The sequence below is a fragment of the Salvia hispanica genome, chromosome 2 (genome assembly GCF_029641045.1).
Source record: "Salvia hispanica isolate PSC_SH4W2 chromosome 2, Shi_PSC_v1, whole genome shotgun sequence".
NCBI classification, from domain to species: Eukaryota; Viridiplantae; Streptophyta; class Magnoliopsida; order Lamiales; family Lamiaceae; genus Salvia; species Salvia hispanica.
In genome coordinates this window covers 43,159,062-43,185,991 of record NC_142693.1, presented here as the reverse complement: position 1 = coordinate 43,185,991, position 26,930 = coordinate 43,159,062, and the positions used below count along the sequence as shown (strand labels likewise).

Genomic DNA, 26,930 nt, shown 5'->3' with positions numbered 1-26,930 from the left:
TGTGCGTCTGATGCCCAGTTTGAGAGTTCGCTCCATTGGGCTATATGGCTATGGATATGTTTAAACGAATTCGGGTCTGAGTAGGGCCGCAAACCCTACCAGGCTGTGTACACGGTGGGATCGGGAGATGTCCTTGCTAGTCGGCCGGTTTCGTGGGCGAAAAGTTTGGCCACACTTTCGTCGCACCATGGAAATGTTGTGATTGTGGAAATTGATGAGAAAAGTGGGGAGTTGTTTGACTGGCCAGTCTATGGAAATATTTTTGTTATGCTCGTTGATATTTATTTTGATAATTGTAAAACCTCGAGTTCACTATGGTAAGGGTGGCATAACTTATAAAATGTTTTGGCAACGAGTTCACTGAGTATTTCAAAATACTCAGCCATGCATGTGTTTTCCTTATGTGCAGGTTGAACTACGACGAGTGGTGGCGGGTGTTGAGCACATTAATTAATTAAGATGGATGTTTTGAACTTCGAGCGTAGTTGTGTCTTCATACATAGCTGCACTATCTCTTGGTCGTTTCCGCTGAATTTTTGATACACTTTAGTATTATCTGGATATTTTGCACTTGTTTCCTTTCGGTTTAGAAGCTTTAGACTTCTTGTGGTTTTCTTGGTCTCTTAGCATGCTAACAATCCATCTTTGAAAAGCGAGAACTGGTCTTTCTTTACCCTTTGAAGAAATAGGCCCGTATCGCCGCTTTCCTCCAATAGCTGAAATAGCTGCGCTTTTTCCTAGTCCGACAACAAGGCATGTCCTTCGCCGTTATGAATGAAAATCGGAAAACAACCGAGAAAACGAAACTTTATCACTTTGGGAACCGTCCCGAGCTTCCGTCGTCGGCCTTGGCATTAGACCACTATCTATGCATGTATTTTCAGCCTGGACTCTCGAATCTTTTGCTTCTCGGGTGGTGGCGAACAATGGTGCTTGCGTTGCAGTAGATGCCACAAGCACCCAACCTTCCTTTTGCTCTTCCTTCGGTTTGCCTCCACGAACGCGCCACCTAGGAGCCCTACTCATATTCCAAAGGCGACCTTTTTTTGACAAACCGAACGGGGAGGAGAGAGTCGTGTGGAGGGAAAGCCTTTTCGGGACCTATGATTGGTTACTGGAATAAAAAGTGCTTTTCGAGGCGCTGCCTGTGACTCAGCATGGGATAAGGGGGCGGAACTGCACACGAAAGTGTTCAGAGCATTCCCTTCTCTCCCCGGTATCGTCCCACACAGAAAGAAAGAGCGCAGAGCCCCGGCCCGACCTGTAGGTCCGCTAACGTAAAGCGAGGAGTTGAGCCATTCTTCTCTTTTAACTAAATCCAGCCCCTTGTAAACAAGCAGCGGAGACGGTGGTGCCCGGGCGGACGTCTGGTCCTGCTGTTGATGGACAAGGGGTTGTGATCCCCCTGGCGGGTTCTCTTCCGGATCCCTTTGGATATATAATCCAAGTCGAGAGTAGAGTTACGGGAACAGCCGTCTGATGGAAAATGACTTTCACGTTCGGTTCAGAGAGCACTTTTTTCGTCCATCGCGACTTAGGCTTACTTGCTCTATATTGAGGGGCTCCCCGGTAATCCACCCGGCCCTTTCCCAACCTATACAAGGAGAGCGGAAGATAACGAAAGGGAGACAAGGTCCTAACTAAATCATAACACAAACTACCATTCCATCTATCATATCAGTCGAGTCGATCCGATTCGATTCTTTTTTTTAACCCTTTTGGGATCGAAACAACCTAGGAAAGATTGTCTGCCTACATAACGATCTCCCAGACTAAGGAAGAAGGTATCAGATCCCTGTAGTTCGAGCCCTTTTGTTAAAGCAGTTCCTATAAATGAATTCAAGCTAGTAAAGGGAAGGGAAATTATGTCAAACTCTTGAGATATTTGATCGTAGTTTATGGTATCTTTCTTTTACTTATTAAAGCTTCTAGGTTAAACCGTTAACTTATTGCTCTGATAGTTCCTTTAAATATTTTGGTCAAATCTCTTTAAATGAAACCTTGGCCTATATTTATTTCTTTTAAGTCCGTTTTGGTAGCAGTCGCCGTATTTATTATACTCTAAGGAGGCGGCTGTTACAAATATGGTGAAAGGGGATTTGTAATGTGTGAAATTGAATTCTGATGGAGTAGATTTTAAATCTAATGAGCATTTTGCAATCTTAGACACATTAAGCTACCTGCACCAAAACCATAAATCACATTAGACTTTCAAACTTGCAGAAATCATTAATGACACGAAGAAGCCTTGAAGATTACTCAAGGAGTAGAGGTATTGATCATATTCTTCAATCTTTTCACTTGATTTTTTTTCACATTTAGGCCTCTTTTAATGTTGAATTTCACTACTTGAGATGTATGTAGATTTTAGATAACGTGTGTATGATAGCTCAAGAGAAGATTAGAGGTACTTATAAATAAATTTTGTATTAGAATGGTATTTTCTGATATCAATAAAATATTCCAAAACTTGATCCCAACTTTTTTGGGTAAGGTAGTAGAGAAAGAATAAAGTAAAAATAAAATAAAAAATAAAATAAAAAATAAAATAAACAAAGAAAATAAAATAAAAAGTGGAATAAAAAATATTATCTTTTGCTAAAAAATAAATTGAGCCAATTTAAGTGGAACAATGAAAAAAGAGAAAATACGAGTATTTTTATAATATGAAGGGTAGGTGTAATATTGAATGTACTTAAATACATGTACATTCAGTTGGCAACATCACGCTTATATAAAAAGGGCCAAACAAAGATGAGTGGTGATGAAGAAAGTGTGGACTTGTTGATATAACAATGGAGTCCATCAGTAGCATTGATATCAATGACATGAGTCATGGCCCATGGAGCATTCAACATTAAAAGTTGAAAAATAGTGAAGTTAGTCTCCCCTTGCATTTCCACCACTCTTCGTATTCTTATCTTCATCTTCAATGGCGGCTTATGCAGCTCTTGTTTCTCTTATGCAGATTTTGGATCAGATCGAGCATCATCCTTCCCCTCCGATTGCTATGGAAAAAAAACAAGTTGAATCTCTCACTGAAATTGTTATGTTTTTGCAGGAATTTCTCGAAGGTTATAAGTCTCCTTATGCTGAGGGGGATGAGGCAGATCCGTTGGAGATGCGCATCGTTGATGCAGTTTATGCGGTTGAAGATGTCATTGAGTCTCACATTGTGGAACTGCTTCGTCCTGATGTCTTAGTCTTGTACGAGGCTTTGAGGAATGTGATAGAAGATATGGACTTGGTCGTTGCAGTCAAAGAAGGTATGCTGCTGAGACAAGTCTCAGATATCTCGACATCTGCAGCAGGCAGAGACTTGTATAATACTCTGCTGGATTTGATGCAAGATATTCAATTGGTAAAAGAAAGGGTGACAAAACACATGGATTTGATCTTCACACCAAAATATCATCTGCAGACACAAGTCTCAGATTCTGCAGACTTGTATAAGACTGTGGTGAAGGTGATAAAACACATGGATTTAATCAAGAATGGAGTGATGGAGATTTTTGCATTCAAAGATCAGCTGGAGAGAGAAGTCTTGGCATATGCTGATTACAAAAAGTATGCACTTTATCAAAAGACTTATGTGGTGGATTTCACAGAAGACGTAGATTTTCTTAAGAATGAAGTGATGGAGATTTTTGCATTCAAAGATCAGTTGCAGAGACAAGTCTCGCCATCTGCTAATTCCTCAACATATGCAGAGACTCAGGCGTATTTCAGAAAAGACATGGATTTGGATTTGATCAAGAAAGACATGATGGAGGTCATCGCAATCAAAGATCAGCTAGCGATACAAGTCTCAGCCTCTTCTGATTCCTCAACTCTGCATAGTTTTATGAGAGTTTGCAAAAGGTGATAGAAGACATGGACTTGATCAAGAAAGAAGTGATGGAGATCGTTGCCCTCAAAGATCATACACAAGTCTCTGGTGGTTCCTCAACATCTTCTTTCTCTAGGCCGAACAGTACAACCATGGTGGGCATTGATGATGTCAAGATTCAACTCATGGAGAAGCTCATTTACGGACAATCCGGTCGCCAAGTCATCCTGATCGTAGGAATGGGAGGAATTGGTAAGACTACTCTTGCCACAAATGTTTATGCACATCCATCTATATGTGACCATTTTGATATATGCACTTGGTTTACCATTTCTCAACAATTTAACTTAAAAGAACTTCTTGGTGAAATTCTTTCTCAGGCTAATAAACAAAGATTGAATGAAATGAGAGAAGATGAAATAGGACTATCACGCCACAAATGTTTATTATATAGAAGGTATCTAATTGTGTTGGGTGATATGTGGAGTATTGAGGCATGGGAGAAGAAACAACGCTATTTACCTAACAACAGTAATGGTAGTTGGATAATGGTGACAATGAGGCTATCGAATTTGGGATCTCGATTGGATAACAATCATAGCCTTGAAATGGAATTTATGAATGAAGAAAGTAGTTGGAATATGTTTAACAAAATTGTGTTTGTGGGGAAAAGTTGTCCTTTAGAATTGGAGAAAATTGGAAAGAAGATTGTCGAGAGTTGCAGAGGACTTCCATTATCAATAGTTGTGATGGGAGGCCTTCTTGAAAAATTGGAACTATCCACGGAATGTTGGGAATCTATTAGGGGAAGCATAAATTCACTAGTGAATTTAGAAAATGATAAGCATTGCTTAAAAATACTGAAGTTGAACTACAACCATTTGCCAATTTATCTTAAGCCGTGCTTTGTAAATATGGGAATGTTTGAGGAGGATAGTAAAATTCGAGTCTCAACACTCATCAAGCTATGGGTTTCTGAAGGATTTGTAAAACCAGTAAATGGAAAAAGTTTGGAAACAAATAGTTAAAGAGTACTTAGATGAATTGGTTGCGAGAAATCTAATTCTTGTTCACGAGTTCGGGAAAACTGGAAGCATGAAGTACTTGAAAATCCATGATTTGTTGAGGGACCTTTGCTTGAGAGAAGCTGAAAAGGAGAGGTTTTATCATGTGGTTGGGCAACATAATCCTCTAGGCTCGTCTATCCAACGCCGTGTAGTTATTCCGAGAAACACTTCAGAGAAGGAAGGCCTTGATGCCATGAGATCTACACCACATGTCCGTTCCTATCTAAGTGATTATGAAAGAGTTCTATTGTTGCCTGATTTAAGATTGTTGAGGACATTTCGAGCATATGACAAATTTTCCCATCCAAAAAATGGACATGAGTATTCCCTGAGAGAATTGTTCGAGTTGGTTAATTTGAGGTTTCTTGCTATTTGTCATAAAAAAGGTTCCCAACTTCCTTCTTCAATCAATCACCTCTGGTGCCTTCAGACATTAATTCTTCATCCTCTACCAATCCTGAGATCTAAGTCCTCAGAAAACAAGTATGTGCCGGTTGAAATTTGGAACATGTCTCAACTTAGGCATGTCGATTTCTATGTTTATGGCTGGCACAGTGGTGGAGGATTGCATCTCCCAGATCCTCCGAGTGACAACATTGTGATCATGGAGAATCTACAAACCCTCAAAGGAGTAATAAATTTCAAGTGTGATGAGATGATGGTTCGTAGAATTCCCAATATTAAGAAATTGGGACTATTTTTCATCATACCTAAGGGAATTGATTCTGGTGATGATGAGGACTATTGTCTCCACAACGTTGAACGTCTGCAAAAGCTTGAATCTCTCAGTTGCAAAGGCCATGGTAGGAGTGCTTTGTTGAAAAATCTTACCTTTCCACACTCTCTTAAGAGTCTGACTCTTTCGACGTATATAAATAGAATTGAAGACATATTGGAAAAGTCAAGTGCATTACCCCTTCTTTAAAAGCTCAAGTTGACTGGTGGAGTTTTCACAACGGGCAAATGGGAAACAGGGGAAGGCCAGTTCCCCAGTCTCAAATATTTGAAACTTGTCTCGTGTAGTGGCTTGGAATGGTGGATGACGGAGAGCTCTCACTTCCCATGCCTCGAGCACCTTAGTCTTTACATGGTATCTTTGAAGGAGTTCCCTTCAGAACTTGGTGAAATCCCGACACTGAAATCCGTGAGAATGCATCATTGCAATGAAGAATTAGTGATAAGTGCGAGGAGAATGGTTGCGGAACAAGAGGAATTACAAGGAGAAGAAGAAATATCTTTTAAAGTTTCCGTTATCCTCAGCGAGAGCTACGATGAGGACCATTTTCTGATGACCTTAGCAAATCGCAACTTTAAAGTTGAAATAGAGCGTTACTCGTGAGATCCTTTGATTGTCAATATATAATAATATCCCCATTTGTTTTTGCATTATATACTACTATTAGATTTTGAATTCATAGTGAGGCTTCTTGTTGTTTATTCTGATGGGCACTCTCAACTTCCTTCTTCAATCCAATTCCTCTTGGAGTCTACAAACTTTAGTTGTTTCTCGTTCTACAAGAGACATTAATGCACCGGTTGAAATTTGGAACATGCCTCAACTTAGGCATGTTCATGTCCGGAATGGAGCATTGCATCTCCAAGATTTTCCGAGTGACATCATTATATTTACGGAGAATCTACAAACTCTCAAAGGAGTAAGTAATTTCAAGTGTGATGAGATGATGGTTTGTAGGATTCCCAATATCATAAAATTGGAACTATTTTATCGCGAAGATGATGGAACCGAGTATCGCGATGATGACAGTTGCATCCACAACATCTGACGTCTGCAGAAGCTGGAATCCTTTAGCTGCTATTGCTTTCGTCGTAGTTGTGATTTTTTGCAAAATCTCACCTTTCCAAACTCTCTTAAGAGTCTCACTCTTGAAATAAAATATGGTAGCATTGAAGACATATTGGAAAAGGTAAGCACACTGCCCCTTCTTTAGAAGCTCAAGTTGAAAAATGGGTGATTCACAACAGGCAAATGGGAAACAGTTGAAGGCCAGTTCTGCAGTCTCAAATTTTTGTCACTGGAATATTGTCGTCATTTGGAATGGTGAACGATGGAGTAACAAAGAGCTCCAAACCTTAGCAAATCCAAACTTTCAAGTTACTACTCGTCAAGTAGTACATAGAAGCGATGGGAATGTCTACGTGATAATGAAACTATTAGAAATGGGCCACTCACCCCTTAAAAGGCCTCATAAGGGGGAGGGTTTTCCACACTTATATAGATTAGATTGGATCATCACCAAGTCGATGTGGGACAGAATTTAGAGAATTTAACACGCCCCCTCACGTGTGGGCCGGAAAGGACATCGGTCTTCCATCACGTGGGTAGGCAATGCTAGAGATAAGAGAACCATCATCGATGTGTGCCGGAAAGGACATCGGTCTTCCACTCGTGAGGTAGATAAGAGATAAAGAGAAATCCATCATCGACTTGGGCCCGCTCTGATACCATATTCGAAATGGGCCACTCACCCCTTAAAAGGCCTCATAAGGGGGAGGGTTTTCCACACTTATATAGATTAGATTGGATCATCACCAAGTCGATGTGGGACAGAATTTAGAGAATTTAACACGCCCCCTCACGTGTGGGCCAGAAAGGACATCGGTCTTCCATCACGTGGGTAGGCAATGCTAGAGATAAGAGAACCATCATCGAATTCAAAAAAATGAAATGAAAAAAAAACAGAGAGAGAAGAGAGAAAACTGAGAGGAGATCCAACACTTTTTCGCTGGCGGTCAGTCGATCGGAGGCAACAAATCACCACGATTGTTCATCATGAACAAAAAAGGAAATAGATCGGGAGATAAGGCTCGATTGCGATTGTTCATCGCGATAGGAGAAGATCGACCGGAGAAGATCGAGATATGAGAGAAATCAGAGAGAGATTGCAGAAGCTTTTGTCACTGATACCATGTAAAATATGTAGAATTGAATAGAGATAATGGAAGAACCTCCGTGGAAGGAGGAAGAAGAAACAATGAGAGAAACCGTCGATTGTGAGAAAGAAGAGAAAAGGGGGAATTTCTTTATTGACTACATTTTGAAATTGTTGACTACAATTTACAATAAAATGCCTATTAGGCAGAAAATAAAGACTAAACTAAAACCTAATTACACTTTATTTTCCAATTCTAATAGAAACGTTTGTAGAGCGAACTCATTTGTCCATCGAGAACATGGTATCAAGAGCAAGAGATCTCCATTATCTCTTCACATTATTTTCATTATTATGGAAATTGTTTGAACATGTTTGAGCCTTGAGGATTTCTTTCCTTATTTATCTTTAAGTTGCTTTTACTTTCCTAGTTCAGAGAAATAAATAGTTTAGGATGGTATTAACCTCTGGGGGGATTGTCTTAACTCTCAAGCCTCTTTGGAGGACTGTTTTTTTAGTTTCAATTTCTTCTCGCTTTGTTCTTGTTAGTTTTGTGTGGAACTGTCTTTACACCATATAAAAACACTATTCAATATCTTACTACTACTGTGGTGATAGGATTTATTTTTTTATAATCAGCTACTAAGGTTTGTTTCTTCTATTATTGAGATTTATTGTTATTTAAATTTTACTGTAGTTTATAATCCTTAGTTAGCTATTGGGGTTGTTGGTTCTTATTACTCCCTTCACCCATTACCAATAACCTTGGTCTTGATGGTTTGTGTTCTAATTTAAAATTTATAAAGTGTGAGAGTTAAACTAAAACATAACTATTGATTATGCACAAAGTATTTAATTTTTTAATATCTAGCTAATACTACATTAGAGGCTGCAATAAGCATAATTTCCAAAGTTACATGGATCGGAAATTAGAAGATCCAATGCGGTTTATTTTGCAAAACATTAATGGGAGAGATTTTATTTAATTTGTTTCAGACAGTCGGGCATCGGAGCGTGGAGGTTTCTTCTCTTATTTGGGCTTGGTTTTGGATTTCAATCTTGAGCTAATGGGCTTGGTTTGGAATGGATGTAACTGGGGGCTCATGATTTGTTTTGCTTGTGTTTTAGTGGAATGAGTTAGTGGAAGGTAAGACCCTAATACTATTTATGGTAAAAGTCAACCGGGACTCTTATTCGCGGACGGACTAAAATGGAAAAACGGGACTCCCATTCGCGGACGGAGGGAGTATCTCTTATTATCTTGTAGTATTGGACTTTGTATTTTATTACTCACCATGATCTAAATTGTTCCAAGTCTTCCACTTTATCGAGAAAATGTAGAAGATAAAATTGTTTCAAAGACTAAAGTCTAAAATTAATTCCTAACATTTGCTAAAAAAAGAAAAGAAATGGTTATATACATTAAACATGTTATCTTTTGATACCAAACAATATGTTTTGGTCTATAATTCACGATTCTATCAAAAATTAACGGTCAACTGCGTCTTAAAATCCAAGGTTAAACTATTATCTTTCAAACGAATTGAACGTCGCATATATATATATATATATATATATATATATATATATATATATATATATATATATATTTAAGGGCATTCCAAACCCCATCCCAAATCCAGGCTCCAAGTCCCCTCCACGTCATCCTTCCCCTAAATTTGAGTCTCATGCCACAACTCCTTTAACTCTGCAGGCCTCAACTCGGGCCACAACTATTATTTTGCACTATTCTCAACTCCAACCTATTTTACTCATAAAATAAAATACATTGAACAATTAAAACCGCGAAAATTCATTGTTCAGTTGAAAAAAGAAAATTACAAATCCTAGAAAAAAAATGTACAAATCCTAGAAAATAAAAATTACAAGTCCTAGAAAAAATGTTGAAATAATTTAGAGGATAGAAATGGAGAAATTGATGGAAGAATGTTGAAGAAATGGGTATAAATAGGAAAAAAAATATAAAAAAAAAGAAAAAATTGGGGGTTTGCGGCCCGACCCACAGCGTTGGGGATGCTCTAAGGGACACTGGGACAATAATAGTGTGAAGAATCTTCACTCAAAAATAGTTGTGCGTGCAAATACAAAAATGTTGGATGAATATAATGTATTGGCAAAAACGTTTGGTATGGCCAAACAAATGATTTTTATTTTTATTATTTATAATTATATGGTGTATGATGTATATATGTAGTTTTATTTTAATGTACTCCCTCCGTCCCGGCTAAGATGACACATTGCTTAGCCGGCACGGGATTTTATGAGTTATTGGTTAAAGTGTTTAATTGGAGAGAGAAGGTGTGTGTAAGTATTAAAGTAGAGAGATAAAGAAGGTGGATATTTTAATAGGAGTGAGAAAAAGTGGTTGAGTGTATTAATTGGAGAGAGAAAATTACCAAAAAAGGAAATGTGTCATCTTAGTTGGGACAAACTAAAAAGGAAAATGTGTCATCTTAAGTGGGACGGAGGGAGTATATTACATTGTTGTTGCCTACATAATCAATAGAGTAAATTAGTTATTTTTGTTTTGTGTAACACAAATATTGCTTTGTTTTTATAAACTTGAATAAATGTAAATTAAATTAATTATATGTGCAATACTAGTTATTTAACAGGTATTGTCCTTTTTTAAAATTTTAATTAATTAAGTAGTTTTCAGCACTAGCTTCCTGTTAGATATAACCATGCATCTACTTTGGGGACCATTGGATGTTCATGCATGAGGATCAACGGCCAAGAGAGGGTAGAAGGTTGGTTAAATCAGTTGGGAGAGCTGGAGCTAGTTGGCAACGGTTTTCTGTTATGAGGAGTGGTTAGCATGAGCTCTTGAGCTGGGACCACAAGCTGCGAGAGGTTGAGAATTGAGTATATAATTTGTACAACTCCGTAATCACACACACACACTAGATTCAAGAATGCATATCTCTTTCGCTTGATTAGCTTTGTTTTAGCAGAGTGAGATTAGAGGTGATAGATTTTTGATACCGAGAGTTCTTGAGTTGTAATCCATCCTTATACACACATCAATAAAGAGTGAATCACATCTTGCCTGTGGACGTAGGTTTGCCAAAACCGAACCACGTAAAATCTTCTTGCGTTGATTGTTCTTGTTCTTGTTTCAAATCGCGCCCCGATTATAACAAGTGGCGCCGTCTGCTGGGAACGTTGATTGCGTGCATTGATCGGTGTTTTCTCTTCAAAGATCGGGGTGTTTCTTGATAGATCCAGTTTTCTCAGTTGCTTCGTGGATCGTTGAAGATGAGTTCTGCGAGGTTCGATGTTGAGAAATTCTCAGGAAAGAATGATTTTGGATTATGGCGCATCAAGATGCGTGCCATGTTGATCCAACAGGGTCTGGGTGATGCGATCAAAGTTGATGCGGATAAGGGGAAAGAAGTAGAAGATGCCGATGAAAAAGCGGCATTGAAGAAGCAAGAAATGCTGGAGAAGGCACATAGCGTTCTCATCCTCTGCCTCGCCGATAATGTGCTTCGTGAGGTGTCGAAAGAAACCACTGCGGCTGGGATCTGGTCAAAACTCGCTGCCTTGCACATGACAAAGTCGCTTGCGAACTGATTGTACATGAAGCAGAAGCTGTACTCCTTTAAGTTCGTTGAAGAAAAGGCGATTGGGGAGCAATTGGAGGAGTTTAACAAATCGGTGGATGATTTGTAAAATATCGACGTCAAATTAGAGGATGAAGATAAGGCTATAATTCTCTTAAGCGCTCTACCCAAGAGCTTTGATCATTTGAGGGATGCCATGCTCTATGGCAGGGAAAAGACTATCACTCTTGAAGAAGTGCAATGCGCCCTCAAATCTAAAGAACTGAGGAAGGCCAGCTCTAATCAAGACTCTGTCTCCTGCCAAGCTTTGAATGTAAAGGGTCAGAGCAAAGGAAAGAAGAAAAAGTTTGCTCAAAACCAGAAGCCTCAACATCAAAAGCAAGCGGATGGATCTGGGAAGGAGACAAGAAGTTGTCATTACTGCAAGAAGCCCGGTCACCTTAAGAAAGATTGCTATTCATGGAAGAAGAAGCAGAGTGAAGGAGCTGTCACTCAGAATCAGGATGATGTTGCTGTGGCAAATGAGGTAGCTCATGTCATGAATGTAATGGAAGCTGGGATTGAGAAGTCATGGATAATGGACTCGGGCTGCAGCTTCCATATATGCTCCAACAAAGGCTGGTTTGAGAATCTTGAGGAAGCTGAGGGCTCAGTGATGCTAGGGAATGATCAAGTATGCTCTATAAAGGAATTGGGGATATAAGGCTCAGAACAGAGGATGGGGCCATCAAGATCATTACTCAAGTCAGGTACATTCCTGATATTAAAAGAAACCTCATATCTCTAGGCATGCTTGAAATAAAAGGTTTTAAGTTCAGCTCTGAGAATGGATGCATGACTGTGTCTAAGAATGGGGTAGTGATGATGAATGCTGAAAAGAGAAATAGCCTATATTACCTAATAGCTGAAACAGTTGTTGGCTCTTCTAATGTTGCTTTCAAAAGTGACCTTGTGTTGTGGCATCGAAGGCTGGGACACATAGGTAAATCTGGGCTGATGCAGCTGGTAAAAAAGGGTGTGGTGGTGGCTGATCAGGCCACAAGGCCACACAATTGTGAGTTTTGCATTCTGGGTAAAAGTAAGAAGCAACCTTTTGAGGTTGGGAAGCATAATTCAAAGGCCATCCTAGACTATGCCCATTCTGATCTCTGGGGGCCTGCACGGCCTAGCACCATCGGTGGAGGAAGGTGACTTCCCAAGAAAAGTGTGGATATACATACTCAAGGAGAAGTCACAAGCTTTTGAAAAATTTAGAGAATGGTGCCAGGAGATGAAGATGGAACAGGGCAAGGTTCTAAAATGTTTGAGGACTGACAATGGGTTGGAGTTCTTGTCCTCGGAGTTTGGGAGTTCCTGCAAGGAAAATGGCATAAAAAGGCATAGAAAGGTGCCAGCCAATCCACAGCAGAATGGTGTGGCAGAGAGGATGAACAGGTCTCTTCTAGAAAAGGTTAGATGTATGCTTTTTTCATCTGGTATGCCTAAGGAGTTCTGGGGGGAGGCAGTTACTACTGCAGCCACACTCATCAATAATTCTCCATCCTTTGCCATTGAAAATGAAATCCCAAATGCTAGATGGTATGGAAGAGATACCAATTATAATCAGATGAGAGTTTTTGGCTGTAGAGCCTATGCTCACTGCAAGCAAGGGAAATTAGATCCCAGAGCCATTGAAATGTGTGATGATTGGCTATCAACATGGAGTAAAAGGTTACAGATTGTGGTGCACAGAGAAGGGGAATCAGAAGATTGTCATCAGCAGGGATGTCATTTTTGATGAATCTTGCATGCCTTATCTGAAGGATCAAGAGCAGCTCCAAGATAGCCAGAGGTCTGTGAGTTTTGATTATTCTGATTAAGGTGGAGCTGAGACATCTGCAGCTGCTGAAGAAAGAGCTACTCAGAATGATGGTGTGCCTCTAACTGATGTGGCTGGGGGTGAGCAATCTAAGCCAACTCCAAGAGCTGACAGTGAGTATATGTTAGCAAGAGATAGGGTCAGGAGGAGGCCAGCCAGATATAGTGACTATGAGATGAGTTTTTTTGCCTTATGTGTTGCTGAGATTATAGAGCATTCAGAGCCTGCCAGTTACTCAGAAGCTATGAAAAGCAAAGATAGAGAATTATGGATGAAGGCTATGAGAGAAGAGATTGAGTCCCTATTAAAGAATTGGACTTGGATTCTGGTTAAGAATCCTGGTACTCAAAAGCTTATCAGCTGCAAGTGGATTTTCAAGAGAAAGATTGAGGTTGGAGAGGCTGAAAGTGTCAGATATAAAGCTAGGCTTGTAGCTAGAGGCTTCACTCAAGAGGAGGGGGTGGATTTTAATGAAGTTTTTTCCCAGTAGTGAAGCATACTTCCATCATGATCTTGTTGGCTCTGGTTGCAAAATATGATTGGAAAATGCACCAACTAGATGTGAAAACTGCATTCCTACATGGTGACCTAGAAGAGAAAATTTATATGAGGCAACCAGAGGGCTTCATAGCACCAGGCAGTGAAGGCATGGTCTGCTTATTGAAGAAAAGCTTGTATGGATTGAAGCAGAGTAGTAGGCAGTGGTACATGAAGTTTGATGAGCATATCTGCACTTTGGGCTTAAGGAAATCTCATTTTGATAGCTGTGTATACATCAAGGAAAGGAAAGGGGTTGTTGTGGCTTTTCTTCTCTTGTATGTAGTTGATATTGGTGGCAGCACCCAATATAGATGAAGTAAAAAAGGTGAAGTCTGGTTTGGAGATGAAGTTTGAGATGAAGGACTTAGGGGAGGCAAGAAGAATACTAGGCATGGATATATTCAGATCAAGAAAGCACAAAGAACTGAGGCTGGTTCAATCTGACTATATCAAGAAGTTGTTGATGAAGTTTCAGATGAATGATTCTAAATTAGTCAACACTCCTCTTGCCAGTCACTTCAAAGTTGAGTATGAATCAGAAACCGAGCACTGATGAGGAAAGAAAGGAGCTCAGTAAGATACCATATGCAAACATTATTGGAAGTGTCATGTACACTATGTTGTGCACTAGGCCAGATTTGGCTCAAGATATCAGTGTAACTAGTCGATTTATGGCTGACCATGGAAGACAACACTGGGCTGCACTAAAATGGATGCTCAGATATCTCAAGGGTGCATCCAATTTTGGTCTGGTGTACAGGGCAGAAAGTGATCATCAAGGTGGAGCTCTTACGGGTTTTTGTGATTCGGATTATGCTTCTAACAGAGACAATCGAAGATCACAAACTGGTTATGTGTTTAATCTTTTTGGCACTGCTATGAGCTGGAAGTCAGGGCTTCAACATGTGGTGGCCCTATCAACAACAGAGGCCGAGTATATTGCCATTACAGAAGCAGTCAAAGAGGCCAAGTGGTTGAAGGGAATTTCGGGGGATTTTGGTGAAAGGCAAGAGGCTGTGGACATATTTTGTGATAGCAGTAGTGCTTTGTCACTTGCAAAACACCAAGTGTTCCACAAGAGGAGTAAGCACATTGATGTAAGAATGCATTTTGTCAGAGAAGAAGTTCAGAAAGCGGAAGTAAGGATGGTTAAAGTTTCAACAAATCATAATGCTACAGATATGTTGACAAAACCATTGCCAGTCGAGAAGTTCAAGTACTGTAAGCTGGTGGGACACTAGGAATAGATCTCAAGGGTATATGGCAAGGATCACAAAGTTGATGTCATGTTTAAGGTGGAGTTTGTTAGATATAACCATGCATCTACTTTGGGGACCGTTGGATGTTCATGCATGAGGATCAACGGCCAAGAGAGGGTAGAAGGTTGGTTAAATCAGTTGGGAAAGCTGGAGCTAGTTGGCAACGGTTTTCTGTTATGAGGAGTGGTTAGTGTGAGCTCTTGAGCTGGGACCACAAGCTGCGAGAGGTTGAGAGTTGAGTATATAAGTTGTACAACTCTGTAATCACACACACATACTAGATTCAAGAAGGCATATCTCTTTCGCTCGATTAGCTTTGTTGTAGCAGAGTGAGATTAGAGGTGATAGAGTTTTGATACCGAGAATTCTTGAGTTGTAATCCATCCTTATACACACATCAATAAAGAGTGAATCACATCTTGCCCGTGGACGTAGGTTTGCCAAAACCGAACCACGAAAAATCTTCTCGCTTCGATTGTTCTTGTTCTTGTTTCAAATCACGCCCCGATTATAACACTTCCAAATTAAACATTGGACAATAATAGAATGCATACAAAAATATTAAATAACTGAGCTAGATATATGAAAAGACACAGTTAACGGTAAATAAATTAGTTATGATATTGTTATAGGTTGTAGGGATAGTTTTGTCTTTATAATACTTTCTTCTTCCATAAAAAATAGTCTCATTTATTTATGGACGACACAAATTTTAATAAAAAAATAATAAAGTAAGAAAGAATAAGAAAAAGTAGATAAAATAAAAAAAATGCGGAGAGAAAGTAGGTAGAGTATAAGAAAAATGAGAAAAAGTGGAAAAAATATAAGAGAAAAACTTTCTAAGTTTAGAAATGTGACTATTTTTATGACAATGTGGACTTGTTGATATAACAATGATATCCGACAAACATTGGGGATAGGGCCAGAGAACTAGTCTTCCACGAGGTATTTTTTAGCCTTTAATTATGTAATTTTTAATTTGTAGGATTTTAATTATATAATTTTTATTTTTTAGGATTTTAAGTATGTACAGGGACAGAGAACTAGTCTTCCACGAGGTATTTTTTAGTCTTTAATTATGTAATTTTTACTTTGTAGGATTTTAATTATGTATTTTATTTTTTAGGATTTAATTATGTAATTTTTATATTTTTTTAAAATTTTCAAGTATTTTTAATGTACTTTTATATTGTAGAAATGTTTTTAGTAATTGAAGTCTTTAAATTAAATAATGGAATGGTGGGATCTTGAGCATGCTCTTGTGGAAGAACATGCATGTGGGTGTTGTGCTTTTGGGGAAGAGCAGAGAGTAAAAAATTAATAAATGTGAGTCCGGGCCCATACCCATGCTCTTTGGCAAGAGCATGGATGAGGATGCTCTGAAGAGGGATGAAAATTTGCTCTTTTTCTCGCTTAACGAAGGGTCTGATCATCTCTTCATACATGTACTACTGTCTATTGGAAACTTGGTAGCCTCTTTCTCATCATCATCAGTTGCATTTGCATTTTCATTGTCAAATCCGTTAGAAAATCAACCAAAACTTTTGATTAAATATTTTAACTCCAAAAATAGTAAGAGTAATCAGTTGAGGTATTTTTTTTTGACATACTAGTATTTAAGAAAATGGCGTTTGAGAAAGATTAAAGAAAATAAATGAAAAGTAAATATGTGAAGAAAGAGTAAAGAACTCCGATCTGAGAAAAATTTTGTTTCAAGCAATTTCAGCAGAGCTATGTGTTGATATCCGACGAAGTTGGGGTTGGAGAAAGAGATGGTCATTTGATTCGATGGGATCTCATTAAGAAACCAAAAGACCAAGGTGGATTTGGGGCAGGAGATATCTATATGAAGAATGCATCCCTTCTTTTCAAATGGCGATGGAGATTTGCCGATAGTCAAATGCCGCTATGGAAGGAAGTTATTCATTCTACTCACAAGTGTAATTATTTCGGCGAGCCTTTCGAGGAAAGAAAGAGTTCACAGAGAGCATTTGGGGTCAGATAAGATTTTAGAAGCTTTGGAAGAGAAATTCAAGAGGTGGCCAGAAAAAGGCATGTTGATAAAAGTGGGGAATGGAGCCCAAACCCGATTCTGGCACGACTGGTGGACAGGGAAAGATACTCTAAAGAACCTCTTTCCAAGACTCTTCTCATTGTCTAACCAAAAGGATAAGCTTATTGTAGATATGGGAACATGGGAAGAAGGAAAATGAGAATGGCAGTTGAAGTGGAGAAGAAAACTCTTTATCTGGGAAGATGAGCTCCTTGGGAACCTTTACCTTGCCGTGAATCGAATTGAGCTGAGGGAAAACACGAGAGATGAGAGAGTGTGGTCGTTCCACAATTCTTTGGGTTTCTCTGTTTCTAACTTTGTCTTGCAGGTCAACCGAAATTTGAAGGATGCGGACCCTAGAACATCGCAAGGGCGCCTCGCTTGGAGTAATCTCATGCCACCAAGAGTTCAACTACATGTTTGGTTCGTATTGCAAGGAAAGCTCAACACAAAAGAGAGATTGTTCATGTCACAACCGCCCTTTTTGGGGTTAATGAATGCGGGGTGGTCGCGACTAATGGGACTTTAAGAAAGGATAATTTTCTAGGGTTTCAATAAAGAGTTTGACAAAAATAATTAACATTCAATAACAAGAGGAAATCAGAGTAAATGCCTAGGTTTTAAAACCAAAGTCGACAACTATCATAATTGATAATCCAAGAGTGAAAAAGGGTTCAAGACATAATGGGGAAAAATAGTCATAATTCAGCGGAAGCATTCAAGAGTAAGAGTGACGCCATGTATGAAGACACGACGCCCATCGGAGTTCAAAATAAATCCAACAATGATTAAGGTTTGACTCAACACCACCCCAAGCTCGTCGCCGCTCAACCTGCACATAAGGAAAATATATGCAGGGCTGAGTACTTGATGCACTCAGTGGACTCATGCCGAAAACTAGTTATCAAAAATATTTATATTTATCATGCCAATTTCAGGTAACCACCGGGGTTTTAGATTTAGATATACCCGATGCACCAAAATATTCCATTGTTCAAAATCGCGGTTGCGCAACCAATTTTCCCATAGACGTTTACCATATCTGCTCATACATGACTTGGAATGTGGCCACAAACCAAGTCACTAGACCGGCCAACCCATACGTTGACACACGGTCTACCATAGGTATACACTAATCCAAGTAGGGTTTGCGGCCCTACAAGGACCCGAATTCGATTTAAATAATAAATGGCAACAGCCATCTCAGATAGGCACGTTAAAATTTAACAAGGCATGATAAACACAAATTTCATCCCATTGATAAAAGCATTTAGGACAACGTCCTTATTTAAAGAAAGCCCACCTCGATTGCTCAATCTGAAATTACATTCTTTCCCTTGCGGTCACGATTCACTTGTGAGATATCACCTTTATAAATTAAAATAACCCATAGATCAACACAAGGAATCAAACAATAATTAAGATGCATGTATCCTAAGGCTTGATTATTTTTTTTTCGGTATGGTTACAATTTCTCCCCCTTGATTATTTTTTTTCGGTATGGTTACAATTTCTCCCCGTCCACATTTAAATAACTGCTGACCAAAAATACTCCACTTTAAAACAAACATCAAAGAATTATAAAGATTATAATAATTGAAATACACGTACTGTATACTCCTTTTAAAACATGCACACCTATACTCCTTACATACATCAATACACAAATCCCGTCGGCCAATACGCCAAAAGTTACAGAAATTAGAGCTCTGTCGTTCCTGCACCAAATTGACCGGTCACCGCTGCTGTGATGTTCGCACCGTCCAGATCGGCAGATCGTTTTTTTTTCATCCCTCGAAGCAGCCCCCATTAACCCCGCAGATAAGTTCTTATTTCATGAATTAAAGTTCGGTTCTTTGATTTATATTCGAATTATTGATTTGCTTCTGTTACTAGTTCCATGAGATGCACAAGTATGGAATTGGATTTGGGTGGAAAAGGGGAGGATAGATTTCTGAAATTACCTCTTGTTAACAGGAAAATCGAGACAAGCAGAGGATTGAATTGTGTGTGTGGCTTGAACAACGATCGTCAACTCTCTGTCTCCACTCTGTCCAAAATTGCCATGAGTTTGATTCGGAGAAGTTGAAAGTGGTGAAAAAGAACGTGGAAGGGTAATTACCTCAATGGAAACAGAATTGAGAGAGAAGAAGATGGATTCTTTTTGCTGCTTTCTCTGCCTCCTTGTGAGAATTGTGATGAGCGTTTGTGAGAGTGAGGCGGAGAGATTAAGGTACGAGGATTAATATAATTGTTTGAGGATTTATTTTTGGAGATGATTCTGCAGAGTTGGGGAGCGGTTATTGAGCGTGGGAAATGGGTGTGTAATGCGTAATTGATTTCACAAAGTAATTGGGATTGACTAATCATAAATTTCTTTGGTATATTTCCTTTGCAGATTAAATGGGAGAAAGAGGAAAATCACGTTAGGGAGGAGGAGGAAGATCTTCTGCAGAATATTTATTTAAAATTGCATCTAAGGAAAGTCTTGGTGGTCAAGACAAGGAATAGAAAATTAATTTGGGCTTCAACACTAGTATTTTATTTAAATATGTAACCCATAGTTTATTTTTTCACAATATTAAACTTTAATTATTTATTTAATTTATCGGATCCATCACGGAATTGAGTCCAATAAATATTCATCAGCGAAAAGAATTTATTTAAATTATAATTTGTAATTTTGCCATCGCAAACTCAAACTCGTAAAAAGGTTATTTCACCTCGGCAATTAATCAACGGACTTCACGGCATTAAAAGCATTAAATACAAAAAAAAAATTTAGGGTTCGAAAATTAGGGTTCAAAAAGTGGGGCGTTACAGTTCAGACATGGCATAGCAGGAATTGAGGATGATCGATGCATCTTTTGCAATGAGGATTCAGAATCTTTGGAGCATATCATTTTTAGCTGCAGATTTTCAAGCCAATTGTGGTACTATTGTTGTGATAGATGGAACATATCCATATGCCTACCTAAGGACCCGATGGCGTGTTTCCTCTCTTGGATGGGCACCCCTCTCCAAAAGGGTGATAAGAAGACGTGGATCTCTATGTTTTATATCATATCTTGGTCGATCTGGAACATACAGAATAAAATGATTTTCCAAAAGTTTAAGCCAAACTGGGAGGCCGAAAAGAGAAGACCATCTTTGCAACTTATGTTATGGAATATAAGTGGCTGTCCATACCTCCCCCACAACACAAATGTCGATCGATCAAGTGCAAGACTTCAGGTTTTGGAGTGAAGATTGTTACCAGGTTTGTTTGTGTTGCTGCTCTGGTTGTTTCTTTGGCTCTTTGGGAGTTCTGCGTATTAGCCGATTTGTTGGTGTTAGTTTGAGATATCGTTGTACTTTTCTGTTTTTGGTTTTTGCGGCTTGGCTTTAGGCAGCTTGTCTTGAACCTTTGCTCGCTGCTGACCGGCTCGAGCCTTTTCTGTTTATCAAAAAAAAAAAAAGTTGGTGGTCTATTTCCTCGGTGCAACTTCGTCCGACCTTTGTGTTGGCGATGTGATAGAATAATAGACCTAATAATCAATTTTAATTAATAGTATATGAAAATTTGATGAAACCTAATTTGATTAGTGAATCCTAATATAACAATTTTATAAGTAAATTTGAAAACTAGATATTCGAATCCAAGAAAAAAGGTAATACTTGGATTTAAATGGAACACACAATAGGTAAAATAGCATGTTATATCTCAAGTGAGTAACTAGAAAGAATTAATTTTCCTACGAAGCACTACATTTTAAGATAATACAAAATTTGTGATAATCGGCTTTTTCACAAATTCATACTACTATAATTAGTGGTTGCATTCAAACTCAACTAAATAAAACACAGTAACTAGAAGTATATATTACTTCAATCTGCTAATAAATATCTAATTTTTTTTTATCGTCAGTCAGCTAATAAATACTACTCCCTCCGTCCCAGAGAAGTTGACACACTTTCCTTTTTAGTTTGTCCCACAAAAGATGTCACATTTCCCTTTTTGGAAAAAGTTCTCTCTCACATGAATATAAAAATTATATTTTCTCTCTCCATTTAACACACAAAACAAAACCTCCTAAAATCCCGTACCATTTTCAAAGTACGCCAACTTCTCTGGGACGGAGGGAGTACTTCCTCCGTTCCATAGTAATCTGCTAATAAGGAGTATCTCATTTTTTTTATCGTCCGTCCGTTCCATAGTAATCTGCTAATAAGGAGTATCTCATTTTTTTTATCGTCCGTCAGCTAATAAATACTACTACCTCTGTCCCTGAAAATTTGATATAGTTTACTATTTTGGTCCGTCCCTAAAAATTTGATACACTTCACTTTTACTATTTTTGGTAGTGGACCCCATATTCCACTAACTCATTCCTACTCACATTTTATTATAAAACTAATACTTTAAAAGTAGGACCCACATCCCACCAACTTTTTCAACTCACTTTCCATTACATTTCTTAAAACCCATGTCGGGTCAAAGTGTAGCAAATTTTAGGGGACGGAGGTAGTACTTCCTCCGTTCCATAGTAATGAATTTTTCGGCACGAAGTTTAAGAAAAATTATGTTAGATGAGCTAAGTAAATGAAGAGTAAAGTAGGAAATGAAAAAAGTAGAGAGATGTAGAGAGAATAAAGTAAGAAAGAGTAAAGTAAGCAAGAAAAAATGTGTTGACTTTTACTAAAAAGGAAAATGACCTCATTACTATGGAACGTACCAAAATGGCAAAATGACTTTATTACTATGGAACGAAGGGAGTATATCCTTTTACTTTTACTATATTTAGTAAGCAGACCATGAATTCCACTAATTCATTCCATTTACATTTTACTATGGAACGAAGGGAGTATATCATTTTGCTTTTACTATATTTAGTAAGCAGACCATGAATTCCACTAATTCATTCAATTTACATTTTACTATGGAACGAAGGGAGTATATCATTTTACTTTTACTATATCTAGTAAGCAGACAATGAATTCCACTAATTCATTCCATTTATTACTATGGAACGAAGGGAGTATATCATTTTACTTTTACTATATTTAGTAAGCAGACCATGAATTCTACTAATTCATTTCATTTACATTTTACTATGGAACGAAGGGAGTACATCATTTTACTTTTACTATATTTAGTAAGCATGCCACGAATTCCACTAATTTATTACTATGGAACGAAGGGAGTATATCATTTTACTTTTACTATATTTAGTAAGCAGACCATGAATTCCACTAATTCATTCCATTTACATTTTATTACAAAACCAATACATAAAAATAAGACTCACGTTCCACTAATTTTTTCTATCAGCTTTACTTTATATAATCAAATAATTTCTTAAAATCCGTACCGATCAAATATGAGATATTTAATTATGGACGGGAGTAGTTACCAAACAATACTCATTGGCATCACATACAATAAAAACAAACCACTTACAAAGCGGCTCAACTCAATTGGAACAAACAACTCATCGCACGACCACCCTGTTTAATTTAAATCTCTTCGTAAAAAAGAGATCCCTCACCCAAAGCGGCGACCACGACAGAAATCTAAACAGCCCGGTCATGTGACCGTACACGATCTTCTTTGGTGGACTCGAACTCAAGACCTGCCTCGCCACATGCCTGGCGAACACGGCCGCATCCATGGACTTGCCACTCTGCGACGCCTTAGCCCTCTCCGATATAGACTCGCTAAAACTCTTATATATTTTCCACTCACAATCCTTCAATCTATCCACGTTATTACTCCCAAAGCTCGACCGCACTGCCCCGGGCAGCACCAGCACCACATTGACCCCGAACGGCCTGAGCTCGACCCGAAGCGCGTGGGACATCGCGTGGACGTACGCCTTCGTGGCGCAGTACGAGCCCGCCCACGGGGTCGGCACTTGGCCAACCACGCTCCCCACGTTCACGATGGTCCCGCCTCGGCGCTCCACCATGTGCGGGACCACGCGCTGGGCCACCCGCAGCTGGCCGAGCGCGTTGATCTCGTACGCCTTCCGCACGGCGTCGAGCGGGAGCTCGGCCAGTGGGCCCGGGCTCCCGATCCCGGCGTTGTTGATCAAGATGTCGATCTTGCCACGCCTGGATATCACGAGGTCCACGGCGCTCGCGACGCTGAAGTCCGAGGAGACGTCGAGCTCGAGGGTCTCGACGTTGTCGTCGGACTGCAGGTCGGCGAGGTCGGGGAGGCGGTGGGAGATGTCGGAGGCGAAGACGGAACAGTTGAGGTCGGCGAAGGCCTTGCAGTAGTCGTAGCCGATGCCGCCTTTGCCGCAGCCGGTGATCAGAACGACCTTGCGCTCCTCGGTCATGGTTTTTACTTCTTTGGTGGAGAAATATTGGGTGTAAAATATTTATAGAACTCAATGTTTTGAATATTCTGCGGTTATTCTTGGTTGGCCGGCGGCGATGCATATGTATGAATATGAATATGAATATGAATATGAATATGAATGTGATGAGTGCAAAACAAATAACAAAGCAACAGAGAGGATAAATTGACACATTTTGTCTTCGCATAAAATCCGGCCAACGAGCATTGCATCTATTATTACTCCCTCCGTCCTACAAAAATGTCACACTTTCCTTTTTAGTTTGTCCCACAAAATCACATTTCCTTTTTTGGAAAAAGTTCTCTCACATGAATATAAAAGTTATATTTTCTCTCTCCATTTAACACACAAAATAAAACCTCCTAAAATTCCGTGTCGTCCCACAAGTGTGACATCTTTGGTGGGATGGAGAGTGTAACACCCCACTTTTTCGAACCCTAATTTTCGAGACATAAATTTTTTGCATTAAATGCTTTTAATGCTATGAAGTATGTGGATTAAATAATGAGTGATTTATTGCATGATTCTTTGTGACCTAATTGCGTATGGAGTTCAGTTTGAGTTGAATAGTCAAACTTGTTGTTTATATGACGTGGCTATTGAATAGTCAATATTGTGGAAAATATGACGTGGCTGTTGAAAGGTCAATGTGTTGTGAAAATGAGGTGGAATTAAAAATGGTGGATTTTGTGATGCGATTATGTGAATATTTTGATGTGGGGTAGAATATATCGTGGCGAATTATTTCCTAAGAGATGAGTGAGATTAAATAGGATTTTCATAAATATCCTACACATACTATAGGAATTTTCGACCCTCATGATTTATTGGAGAGGAATTCTATTTTTCGTGGATTTGATTATTCTCTTGGGATATTTATCCAAATTAAATCCAAAGTCCGATTATTCCTTATTTCCTCTATGAAATTTTCGAAACCCACTTTATAATATGGAGATTTTCGAAAATCACCTATTTATGGGAGAAGGAATTATTTTATTATATTATTTGATCCCTTATTTATTCTCTTCCATGAATAAATATAAATATTCTAGCATATCTTACCATATCTAAGATCTTGCCATATCCTATTTTAATTAGGATTTTAATTTGAATCCTTGTGGAGAGATTCAAAAATCACGCCACTTTCCTACTTTTATTAGGAGATTTATTATTTTATTCTGCTCCGTGATACTTTATTCAACTCCGTGAAATATCTAAATTAAATCATAGGCTAATTAAATAGCCTAAGAATTCAAAATCCCCTTATTTCTCACCAATATTAACGCCAATCCCTCCCCCATATCTTTCCAAATCTTTATTTATTTAATTGTGGGATTATATTCTTGAACTCTATAAATAAGAGTGAAAACCCTAAACCTAAATCAAAGAAAAACCCCCCCCCACTCCCCCAAAATCACGTCTCCCCTCTCTCCCACTCTCTCTCAATTTTTTCTTCTACTATTCTCCAATATTTCTTCATCTTTTGAGAAGAATTGAAGTTGAAACTCAAGAATCTTTGAAGAATCAAGGCTATTACCTTGTTTCTACCGTTCGTTCTATCAAGAAAAGGTATTTTTATATTAATCTTTCTTCATCTAACCGATTAATCGGTATTCTTGAACCCTCATGCATATAGATTGAGTGAAAGGGGAAACAATTGATGAATATAAGATGCATGTGTGTGTGTGAATCGTGTGTGTGTATGTGCGTGCCTCGGTGTGCGTGCATGTGTGTTGTGTGTGTGCGTGTGATGTGTGTTGAAAAACACTCATGCGTGACACGTTTTGATGATAGATCTGGAGTTGTTGTGGTGTGAATAGAAAGTGTTATGATTTTGGAGTGGTAATATAAAACGAATCGATGGGAAAAAGGGAAACGCTAGGAACATGCATGAATTTGAGTAGATGATTGAGACTTACTTGTGATACACATAAATTAAAGGTGATAATTTGCGCTCTCGGTGTGATAGCAAGAGGAAGAACATACTTGTGATCTAAGGAATCGAGGTGTGCTTTATTAACTAAACTCTTTTATTACCAAAATATTGATTACGGTGTTATAAGGGTGGATTAAAATGTTATGTCATGCCTGTGATTGTTTTGGTTATGTTGTGTGCTTGATGCCAAGTTTGTGAGTCCGCTCCATTGGGCTATAGGGCTATATAAACTAATTCGGGACTGAGTAGGGCCGCAAACCCTATCAGGCTAGTGTACACAGTTGGGATCGGGAGTCGTTGATAAGGCTAATTTCATGCATCGGTTATGTGATGAAAAGTCACCAATTACTGGGTCTAACACAAATTTTAAGCTAGGTGTGTGAAGGAATTCGCCAGGTCTAGGAAGAACTGAAGGCAGTGGACCAGCGAAGGAAAGAGGCGGAAAGTGAGCAGAATCAAGAAGTAAATGGCTAGACGATGGAAGTCCAAAGCTGAGGGCAAAGAAGACTATTCACACAAGAGAGCCCCTGCTGGACCCACTTCCACGCCTATATAAAGAGGAGCATGCAACACACGATATATACATGATTTAGCTCTCAGCTCACACACACACTCACACACTTGGGAAAATGGGCATTCTGGGGTAGTTCAGTGGTTCATCTTCGGGAAATTCTGTTGCAACACTGTCCTCAAGGAGGGCGAAGATACAATCGTTTACTTTTCAGTTTTTGCGTTTTGATTTCTGTCGAACTTCATCGTTTCCGAAGTCGATTGCTCGTTGTTACTTATCGTTTATCTATGAAGTTTATTTTATGTCATGATGGTGTTGTTTTATGTTGATTTACGTTGATTTTTGTTCTGAGGAGTTTCATTTCGAAGGTTGATGGTTATTCTCTGGTTTTAGATGTTTGTGTACTTGATCTGAGAAATTTGTTGTTGATTTGTGGATGTTGTTGTTGATCTGTGGTGAATCGGCGAATCTGTAGTTATGGAGATAATTTTGAACGGAGTTTGTTTCGGATGCTTGGATCCGGAGTGGATTTAGCATTCGAGGTTTGGATCTGAACAGAAGAACAGAGTTGTGCATGGATTTGAATTTCTGCTTTCTTTTTACTTTACTTCGTCTAGTAGCCGTAGATCTGTCTTGGTTTTAACTGTTTTTTCATTTTTGTTGCTTTTAATTCCATCTGTTTCGTTTCGATTTACGTTCTCGCTCTATTTTTGCTGGTTGTTTCATGCCAAATGTTGGAGAAGATGATGTTGTTGTTAGTTAGTACTTTAGTTAGTTATTCTGCAGCCTTTCAACCGTACTTTACTTTTTCAGATAATGGTCCCCACCTTCAGTTGTTTTCCCAGGTCTAGGTAAATTTAGGAAATAGTTCTGCCTAGATCTAGTTGTTAGAGTAGCAAATTTTAATCACCAAGTCTAGTATAAGTTTGAAGCTTCTTTGTAATGAGACAGTACAAGTGTAGTGTGTGTGCAGTGTTGCGATATTCAAATAAGGCAGGTTCCCCAGATCCAGCAAGTCCACTAGATCACTTGGTCTAGGAACTCGTAGGTCGTGC

At 38.8% G+C, this 26,930-nt stretch overlaps 4 protein-coding genes and 1 long non-coding RNA gene across 5 annotated transcripts; 3 read left to right on the top strand and 2 right to left on the bottom strand.

The window, feature by feature from the left end:
- Positions 1 to 2,936: 2,936 nt before the first annotated feature.
- On the top strand, positions 2,937 to 3,865 carry LOC148932457 (uncharacterized). Its single transcript, XM_089065113.1, has one exon. It carries the CDS (start codon positions 2,963 to 2,965, stop codon positions 3,863 to 3,865), a length of 903 nt encoding a protein of 300 aa, XP_088921239.1. The 5' UTR covers positions 2,937 to 2,962.
- An 8-nt stretch (positions 3,866 to 3,873) lies between these two features.
- Positions 3,874 to 4,857, top strand: LOC125195654 (putative late blight resistance protein homolog R1B-12). The gene has a single exon (XM_048093799.1). The coding sequence runs from the start codon at positions 3,874 to 3,876 to the stop codon at positions 4,855 to 4,857; it is 984 nt and encodes a 327-aa protein (XP_047949756.1).
- A 67-nt stretch (positions 4,858 to 4,924) lies between these two features.
- On the top strand, positions 4,925 to 6,235 carry LOC125195647 (putative late blight resistance protein homolog R1B-16). The gene is made up of 2 exons (XM_089065112.1): positions 4,925 to 5,763; positions 5,920 to 6,235. The coding sequence occupies exons 1-2, from the start codon at positions 4,925 to 4,927 to the stop codon at positions 6,233 to 6,235; spliced, it is 1,155 nt and encodes a 384-aa protein (XP_088921238.1).
- An 11,411-nt stretch (positions 6,236 to 17,646) lies between these two features.
- On the bottom strand, positions 17,647 to 18,444 carry LOC125202215 (uncharacterized). The gene is made up of 2 exons (XR_007173061.2): positions 18,388 to 18,444; positions 17,647 to 17,916 (listed from the first exon to the last, which is right to left on the bottom strand). It is a non-coding gene; the product is annotated as an uncharacterized LOC125202215 (long non-coding RNA).
- A 4,111-nt stretch (positions 18,445 to 22,555) lies between these two features.
- On the bottom strand, positions 22,556 to 23,407 carry LOC125195622 (short-chain dehydrogenase ptmH-like). The gene has a single exon (XM_048093758.1). The coding sequence runs from the start codon at positions 23,405 to 23,407 to the stop codon at positions 22,556 to 22,558; it is 852 nt and encodes a 283-aa protein (XP_047949715.1).
- Between the last annotated feature and the right edge of the window lie 3,523 nt (positions 23,408 to 26,930).